The sequence below is a fragment of the Dermacentor albipictus genome, chromosome 3 (genome assembly GCF_038994185.2).
Source record: "Dermacentor albipictus isolate Rhodes 1998 colony chromosome 3, USDA_Dalb.pri_finalv2, whole genome shotgun sequence".
Classification (NCBI taxonomy): Eukaryota; Metazoa; Arthropoda; class Arachnida; order Ixodida; family Ixodidae; genus Dermacentor; species Dermacentor albipictus.
In genome coordinates, this window is record NC_091823.1 from 174,168,555 (window position 1) to 174,178,327 (window position 9,773).

At 44.8% G+C, this 9,773-nt stretch overlaps 1 protein-coding gene across 10 annotated transcripts in view; it reads left to right on the forward strand.

Annotated features, from left to right (window-relative positions):
- Positions 1-9,210, forward strand: part of trc (Serine/threonine-protein kinase tricornered) — a 116,913-nt gene extending 107,703 nt beyond the window's left edge. For all 10 annotated transcript variants that reach the window (XM_065432044.2, XM_065432043.2, XM_065432039.2 and 7 more), the window contains 2 exons: positions 1,204-1,515; positions 3,033-9,210. In XM_065432044.2, the coding sequence (XP_065288116.1) occupies positions 1,204-1,515; positions 3,033-3,166 (446 nt within the window). In that variant the 3' untranslated portion in view covers positions 3,167-9,210. The remainder of the gene's footprint in view (positions 1-1,203; positions 1,516-3,032) is intronic.
- The last annotated feature ends 563 nt before the right edge of the window (positions 9,211-9,773 follow it).

Below are 9,773 nucleotides of genomic sequence, written 5' to 3' on the forward strand. Positions count from 1 at the left end.
ATCGCAAGTTACTAAAAAAATGTGACATCTTCGCGTCGCGTGGATCGTTGCAGCACGAAAAGCCGACGTGCGTCAAGCAGGTGGTGCTCCGGCGGCCCGGGATACGTTTTGTTGTTTCCCTATAGCGCATTATTTTAAGAGGGCGATGGGAAACCAAAATAAGATCGACCACGTGGGCGACTCCGGAGGTCGCCAAAGTGAAACGTGATGCCCACATCGTGCCGCCTGCAGCAGGGAACGGCAGTGCATTTGGATTGTCACCTACTAAAAGCCTGCAGTACGCAATCAATGGCAATAGGTTTGGTGGCGATAGCTGTGAATCCGGCATGCGATGACCCGGGTGGAGATTTGCTGGTACCACGTTTTCCTGTGAGACAGGCGGCTATATACTGTTCTCGATCGTGCACGCCTCTCGCCTTTTTTTGTTCACATCTGATCTAGCCACCGCAAAACGTATACGATTGCAGTCTGTAGCGGGGAACGGCGGCGCATTTGGATTATCGCCTAATAAAATGTGCACTACGCTTTCGACGGTGCCAAGGGCTGTGAAACATAAAGGCAAAGGTGCCTATCGCAAGAGGATTGGCGGTGCAAGTTGTCAATGCCGTGTGCGACGACCCCGGAGAACATATACTGGTACCAAAATGAGAAACTGAGTGCGCGCCGGTGTTTTCACGCGAGACAGTTAGGCGAGCATCGCAGTGAAGCTGCCGTGGTGGGCAGCTGTATACTGTTCCTGATCGCGCGCGCTTTGCGCATTTTCTTTCTAGTGGCCGGAAGACGTATCATACAATCGCAGTTTGGCAATGTACTGAACGTTGGTACCAAGAAATGTGTTTTCCGGTAACGTATGAACCGAAAAAAATTAGTATAGCTCTTTCGGGTAATTTTTTGTGTTCTCTATTGCAAACGTTGGCACTGGGAAAACGTACGTAACGGGAATGTATTGACGAAGGTTCTACTGCGTATGCTCATGACTAATATTCGAGATAACAAAGGTGCTCATTATTTTTGTGTCAGGTGCAACTTTGTTTAACAAGGTTCAACTGTCAGTACTTACACAACAGATGAATTTTAAAGATGGGGCGTTCCTGTTTTGTGATTATTGCAAGGTGTGTGTCTGGGTGGCTGGTGCTTGCTGTGCAGCATTTCGTTCCTGTCGCTCTTCTCGCAAGTTTCACTGCCTCGCCCTCTATTGCGCAGGCTACCCGCCCTTCTGCTCCGAGACTCCCCAGGAGACGTACCGCAAGGTGATGTCATGGCGCGAAACGCTGGTGTTCCCGGCCGAGGTGCCCATCTCGGAGGATGCGCGGGCGCTCATCCAGGGCTTCTGCTCGGAGGCTGAGCGCCGCGTCGGTGCCCACAGTGGCTTGGCGCAGATCCAGGCGCAGGCCTTCTTCCGTGGCGTGGACTGGGAGCACATCCGCGAGCGACCCGCAGCCATCCCCATGGAGGTCAAGAGCATCGATGACACCTCCAACTTCGACGAGTTCCCTGACGTTGACCTCAAGATCCGTGAGTTGCATCTCACACTTGGTGCATTTATTTCTGCGCCGGTATAATGTAAAACTATTACAATCTGTTTTTATTCGAAATCGGCCGTTAGCCCTCCACGATAGGTAGGAACGGTTCGGGTCCAGCCCATGTGGGCGGGCACCACGCCCATGTCGGTAGGGCCCAAGCCGTTTTGACCTATCACGCAGGGCTAGTGGCCAATTTGGAATAAAAACAGATCGGAACCGTTTTATGTTACACCGGCCCTGTACTTGGTGGCCAACCTAAGAATTAAATACAAGTTCCACCCACAGAGTCACACTGTATCATTTTTGTACCTCTGCATTGCACAAAGCATAATTCAAGGGAAGTGCTAATATGTTTACTTATGGTAACATATCTCGCACTAGGGAGTTTTCTTGTATCTTAAAATGCTTCCAATTGTATTAGCAGGCAACACAACGCTAACACTGTTGTATGCTGCCGAGCTAGACCTTTAGAATAACAGAAACGAGCAGAAGACTAACATTGTTGCAAGCAATTCCGACGCCTTGTAAAAGTTAACAAAATAAAAGTTCACCTAATGGAGTAAGGCGTGATTTGGGTGAGATAACCTAATGCACACCATATGTCAACCAAGCCCAATGCTGCATCTATACTATCCTCGCAGCACCAGCTGCACTTTGCTTTTCTGGAAGTGATGACAATGACAATAAAATTTAGGCTGTGGCATCGTCTATTGCACAAGCAAACATTTGTAGTTTATCACCTCTGAGGTCTGGCAGTGCGCGCGCATTGCGCATCACGGAAACATTGTCTAGTTGTCACTAATACTTTGCTGTTGAAGCATCATGACACAAATGTAAAACAAATGTAGTCAAACCTCGTTAATTCAGAGTCTGCCAGACGCAAAAAATCGTCGAATTAAGCTGATCTTTATTTTATTTATTTTATTTCAGAATTACTGCCAATCATCACAGAAGGCCTTAGGTAGGAGTGGGAAGTATATGGCAAAAGAGCAAAATTGTATAACAGGAAAGAGAACCAGCTTAACAATACATGAATGAAGTAAAAGGATACATTACATAATTACACGAAAAGAACAAACTACCCACGGAAAGAAAGGAAAACGTATGCGACACAAGCATATCCCATATATTTTGTGTGTAGCAAGGCTACTCAAAGCAATCACTGATGCGGGATTGCTTGGTACTGTAGTTCGCTGCACCAAGGGTCATGGGGCGGTATTCTTGGGTGATCACTTTCATAAGAATCGGCGCTGAAAGGATTTTAGCTTTGAATCACGGCTTCGTGCTCTGCAGGTCTTAGTAGTTTGATACCTTTCTAAAGGCTCTTGAGGCTCAATGATTGTGTGATGCATGCATGAGCGTTGTTTGGTGTTTTGGGTGGCTTACGATAATCTTTAGCCAATAATTAGCTTATAGGCCAACTTCCGGAGGGCAACAGGACAAATGGAGGGTGTGTCCCGTTGACTACTGCTCTGTCGTAACGAGCACGGTCGTCGCCTCTTTGTGCAGCCTGTGCCCCTCCTGTGACGCCAAGCAAGGAGCACGCAGAGGCCGGCTACAAGGACTGGGTCTTCATCAACTACACCTTCAAGCGCTTTGAAGGGCTCACGCAGCGGGGTGTCAAGCCTCCAAAGAAGTGCTGACTGGCATGGCTGCACGACGACAGATTAAGCAAAGTGCGCATGGACACTCGGCGCCCAGTGCGACAACTCGTGGACTCTGTGGCGTGCAAGTTTCTATGGCTGGTGCGTCACAGCTGCATCGTTTTTCTCGATGCTGGTGATACCCTTTGCCCGATCCTTCTACCCCGGAGGATTAGTTTGGTGGGACATGGACTGTGTGTGTGCGTGGGTGTGTGCCACGTGTGCGTGCACTTCCTGTGAGAGGGCAACGGTCAGCGTGACATGGAACGTGTTTGTGCGAGTGGTTGTTTACATGTGCATCCAGTCTGGGAAGGTGGTTGTTGTTGAGAGACTTCCGAAGACGTGTGGGAAGATAGGCTGCTGGCTGTGTCTGCTGCACTGGCATGGCCGGATGTTGCAGGTTTCAACAGCTGATTTGAGGCACGAGTAAGCAAGGCCAAGTAGAAGGGAACGCATCGTGGTAACATTAGACAGAGTGGCGACAAATTTTGACCACTGAACAGGAAAGGGCGGAGATAGGATGCAGCGAGTCATTGCAGGGCCATTCTGCATTCTGGCATGGGTACGGATGTGGCAGAAGTACACGATTTCCTGACTTGGCTAGAATGTAGAACACACGCATGTGCATTCGTCTTCATTTTGAGCATTGCAAGGGGCAGTGTTGAGGATGCTAGTAGTAAGTGCCAGCAGTTTCTGGAGTGAGCTGTTAGTGTTACCAGTGGTTCAATTCTGTTCACTTCTGCGTACACCCTCCTGTTGTAGGAATAAGCTAGCAGTAGCAGGTCAGCAGTGCAAGACAGCTGCTGGACCTGTGGATTTCACCGATTTTATCTGGCAGGCGTTCCATGTGTGCACTGCCAAAGCGCACGTGCTGTGCCCATTATGAAGTGCAATAAGCTGTTACAACGGTTACAACAGCCTCGTGATTGGATCAGACCGATTGGAATTTGTGGCTTTCCACTTGCTCAGTTGGAGAGCAGCTGCTTGCATGACAGTGTACTCGGATAATGTGGAATGAAAGGTGGCGATGAACTTCAGCTCAGCATTAGGGTCACATTCCTTGCTGAGTGCTTTGTTGTAGTCTGCGGCCAACCTTTATTCAATAGCAAAGATTGCAAATTGTCAGTGGTGGTAACAGTATCATCACAGTAGCAGCGTGTCTTGCCATGTCTCAGCTTTTCTTTTTCAGCCGAGACACTCACCGGTGCTGTCAGGTATTTGTCAGGTATTGTCACTGTCTGCTAGCATTTGCCCTTTGAGTTGAATTAGTAACCGGCCATTAGTGAGGCAACGGATTCTTGCACCATATTTTGTGTACAAGTGCAATTTAGACCAAAGTGGGATTCAATCACCTGCATCAGCTTAGCTAAGGGCACTCAATGGCTTTCCAGGTGGTTAGCAAGAGGGGAGAAAACTAGCAGCTATGTTGAAGAGGTTATTCACTGAAACAATCTGTATGGCTCCAATGGCACTTGGCCTGATTTTGTGAAGTGGCATGGAAGCTTGCAAGTGTTTGGGAAAGACATAGCTGGTTAGATTCAGCATTGCTTATTATGCATTGTGCCTGCCCAAAATAATATCCATTGTACTCTCTTGCATTTTTCAGATTGCGACAAAAGTACACATAATTTTGTGCACCTTGCTAAGCTGCCCACAGCTAGTGTTTCATCCAAAGGTACCATTATCATTATGAGTGATGGGGGCTCCTTTGCTATGTAGTCATTGCAGTTTTTGTCAGTTTGTATGGCTGCTTATTGGTTGCGCAGGATACGCATAGCAGTGGCAAGTGGGAGTCAGTCTGCACTTGGCTTTTTCTGCCATTGGCACAGTGCTTTTGTGGTCAGGGCTCTCTGCTGGAGAACTGGTTTCCAGAGTGAACTTGAGGAGAGTATTTTAAACCTGCACCTTTCACAAGCAGAGGCCTAAATCTGTAGTTTGAGAAGCCTGTTTTTCGCAGCTTCAATTGCAAAGGCATCAAGTCTCGTAGTAATTGCATGCATTGTGGCATTTATTTCTCATGGCATTGCAACTGACGTTTTGCCTTCCAAAATTTTGCACGTCGTAGGCATGTAGTTTTTTTTTTCACTTTGTTGAAATGCAAGCGAAGTTACATTGCAGGTTTGTGCCCATTGTGTTGTTAACATGCAGCTTTTTATTGCAACGGATGTTGTTTAAAACACATTGTCAAACTGTCCAACTTCGGCCTTTATCAGGCATTTCTAGACGTTTCTTGCACGTACTTTTTCTGAACATTCTTACTTGCTCACTGACAGCTCTACTTGGTGAGTTTTGCTGTGATTTCAAATGCAAAGTACGGGGCATGTTCTAAAGCGTAATGACTCATCATATCCTGCAGCACTGCGCTCCATTTCATACTTGGCCAGCAATTCTGTGGAAGCAATGCCAGTGCTGCAGTCGTCTCAGTCTGCCACTCCGGACATATGCTGATGAACAGGTTTTGATCAGGGAGGCCTTCCATGAACTTTCCTCACATAAATATCATAAATAGAGTTGCTCCAATTGTGTCTAACGTAAATGTATACTGTTTTGCTTTCAATATGCGCTTCCAATGCAGGCAGTGCACCTAGGTGACCTCACAGCAAGGGCTGTTGCACAAACGTATCACTGCACGCATTTCATAGTGGACAGGGCAGGATGATGTAATAACTTTAATTCTGGCTCTTTTCCCTCTGTCGCTTCTTCAGTTTTATTGCTTGATTGTTTAATTGTGAGTCGTGGATGGTGAGCAAGGAATAGAATTTAGCTAAAAAAGAATCCTTACAATATAGCTGCCTAAGTTTAGGTAGAGTACTGCATTTTCCACCTAAAAGTATATCCATGTAGTAAAACTGCAACAAATCACAGCAATGTTGAATCAGGTTTCGTATTGATTCATACGTTCTGCTTGCCACATTTAGTGCACTAGCTTTTGTTGCGAGCGGTGGGGGTGTGAAAGGGTGTCCTAGCGTCCGCAGTAATGCATACATAGTGTGAAATGGACTACTATATGCAATACTTCTGCACCAACAAGAGAAAAAGTCAAAAAGCTAAAGTTGTGCAGGTTGTTCTTGTAAGGTGTTTCAACCAGCTATTTCTTGCCTACGCTCTGGAACTTGTAGCAAGCCTTAAACTGCTTCCTCACGAGTTCTGCAAAATATAGAGACAAGGTTGTCTGGATTCTTATGAAACAAGGGAAAGCTTAGCATGGTTGCATTCCTTATTTGGCAGCCTTGGAGCAATGTTGTAGATTTATGAGCAACCGTGCTTAGTCACATCAGCCATTTGGTCACAGTGTTGTTATTAGAGATATTTTACTGGGTCTTTCTTTTAAACTTTTAAGCAAGCTGGCAGGGTAATCAGTGAACTTGGCTGTTGTTTTGTCAAGTCTTAAAATATTGTCTTGTTCTGTGTTTTCTTTATAGGCCTGCTACATTCACAGTTTAAGGTATTCATGCTGGAAGTGGGCATATTGGCTTGTACATTTAGCTTTGCTTACCTGCAGCACATTCCTGGCATCCATCTCCCACTTAACTGCTCCCTAGAAGACTAGTAGCCATTAGCCTTTGCAAAAGATAGATTCTGCCTAGCATTGAGGAGCTGCTTTTCGTATCGAGGCTCATAGTCAAAGAAAAAGAAAAGTACTACTAGACTGTCTTTATAAACATGTGAACATGACCACGCATGTGCGCAGTGCATGTGTGCACGCTTACAGCACGATTGAGAGCTTTGCTAATTTATTAGTGTAGAGAAAAAAAAAATTATGCCATACTTGCTGTGTGAACAGAACGGGGTAATAGGCCTAGGCTTGTAAAAGTGCCCCGAGAAGGCTTTCGTGGCAGTATCAACACCTTAACAAAGCTGCTGCCTTGTGTCTCAGTGAATGGCAAGTGGTCCAATATCTGATAATTCAAGCTTCCTCGATTGCCGTAATGTTGCATTGACAATTGAACGACAGTTGTGTAGTAATCAATTGTGTCACCCTTCTGAATGCTGTTAGCTGTTCAGAGAGTGCAGAATGCCTGTTGCTGCGGTTTGCTGCTGTGAAGCAGGGGGATCTCGTTAGAGCTGCTTGCTGGAAATGTACTGAATGCCGCAGAAGTAAGAGTACGCAGGTACACTCAGCTCTGGCTAAGCAATTGCCTTGTTCGAGATCAAAATTGGAACAGAGAGGGGCCATTTCATGGTGAACGCAACACCATAATTGGATTCACTATGTGTCTGCTTCATCCAGAATAAATTGAAAGTGTGTGCTTACCTACAGTGGCTGCAGGCCAAAAAATAAATGTGAATGCAGGCTCTTACAGAAATCTTGCTCTGTAACACCAAAGTATGGCATGCTCTGTATTTCACTCTGCCAACACAAGACACAACCACTCCATTGCAGGGAAAATGTTTTGAATCTGGTTACTGCAGCTGACCCTTGCAATTTATTATAGAGAAAGAAGTCAAGTAAGGCACCAAACCTAGAATTAAACTGTATACACTACAAAATGCTATTTTGTTACGAAATTGGGTCACAAAAAAAAAGAGAAAGAGAGAGAGAATAAACATTTTTATTGATTGAATGCAGCTTTGGAGAGGTGTCACAGAAAAGAGAGCAGTTTAGGCAAGAGGAGTTGTGTATACCTGGTCCATCTTATTTATATGGCACTCAGTCCATTTCAGGGTGCATTTAATAGACAGGTCTTGAAGTTCCCAGGTTTGGGCCAAGGAAGATTGGTGGTTGGCAGCTGTTTTGAATTCTGATGCCCTGGCCATTGTCGAATATTCCTCCGCTTAACCAAAGTTTTGAAGTGTTGAAAGACTGCCGCTCTACCTGTAAGAGAACTGTACATATGTTCTTGTTTTTCCTTCTTTCTTTCTTTTCTTGTCTCTCGGCTGCAATGCTTGGTGGTTGTGGTCGCCATGTGTGTTTTTTCTCTGTGGTGGAATTATTTATTAATTGCCCTCTCGTTGGTCACTTTTCTGATTCGCTCTTCATTCTTTCCTTCCAGATGGCGTATTTGAATTTGGCACATTACATTTAGGTATACCTTGCAGATACGCGTATATTTTTGTTTGTTTCAATTGTTTTTAATATGTTTAATGCTGCTTCCTGCTGCACCCAGATGTTCTTAGTGAACAATGTTGCACAGTACTGCATAACCGATTAGCTCGCTTCTGCCTGGTTTACTCTTAGAGCATTTAAGAGGCATGGAAATTGATGCCCAATGTGCCTGTTGAGCATGCATTTCCACTGAAGTTAATCATAACATTAGCCATTGTTATGGTTACTCAGCTGTCCTGCTGGAAGACTCGTGACCCCCAGTTATCTGAAGCCTCTGGTGAAAATGCAGGAGTACACTCTCGTTGTAAGCAAAGAAGTTTCCTTAGATTCTGCACAGTGAAGTCATAAAACTATATAGCTGAGCAGGGTCCTGCTGGATGTAGGGTTCTCGTACCAATGTGTCTTGTCGTATTTTAGATAGCGCAGCATGCAGTACTTGCTGCATTGTTCATTATGGACTTTAAGGTGCGCTAGATTGAACAGCATTGGGTGTCTGAGTGTGTAAATGTTTCCTTTGGCTGTGCCGAGTTGTGCGAGTTTTAGCGCGTTCTAGCGTTCAAGTTGTTTCTTGTGGCTGAAAAGTTCAGCTGCACTGTTCTTTTTGGTGTTATGAATTTTGAATGGCACATAAATTGTCTCCCTTGTTCCCCATTTTTAAACTATGATATGTGAGATGTGTCTTTTGCTTCTCTCTTGTTCTTTATTTCAGTCTGTAGCTCCATGTACAGTACTCAACCCTCTAGGAGATGTTTTTTTTTCCTTGTGCTTTCTGTCATCCAAACCACAATTTTGTGCGACTGGTTTGCTGGATACCATGTTTTCCTGCAAGTCTCTGTTGCTTAGGTTGCAACTCTTTGGTTGCAATTGTGTACTTTTTTTCTATGATGTCAGTTGCCTTCTAAACGACAAGTATAGTTGATTTTTAAAAGCCATTATAATTGCAACATAGTGTTCCAATCTAGGATAAAAAAACAAACAATAAAGAGTCCTCAAATGAGTCATGTGTTTCATTCTTACTTTCAAGTAAAATATATTTCCTGTTTCAAAGCTGTTCAAGGGGTTGAGCCTTGCAGATATATTTTGCAACCATTCGTATTTTGTAGAACCCAGGAATGCAAAGGAATTATTTTTTAGCACTGTTTTCACACTACAGTCGACTTCCATTAATTTTACCTTGATGGGACCGGTGGAATTGAACTGTCCATACAGTGGGTTAAATAAAAAAAGCAGAAAGTTTTCATCAATCTAGGACAGCTTTTTATGGCTACATCTGATATTCCACATTTCTTGAAGGACTCCTCTGCAATCGCAAATGGGATGGTATGACAGGCCTTACTGGATAGCTCTGTTGCAACACGTGCAACTCTTCAGAATGTCGAAAATGCATGTCAAAATTCTCTTGCGGCTAGCTTAGTTCGTGAAATTACATATTCATCGTCACCTTAGCCAAAAACTTGTTCTGCCGCCATGTCGTGCGAGGACGCTAGCTCTGATGGTAAGTTGCTACTCGGACCAATTTTCTTAGCTCGCCTCAGGAGTCTGGTAAATATATGGCAATCA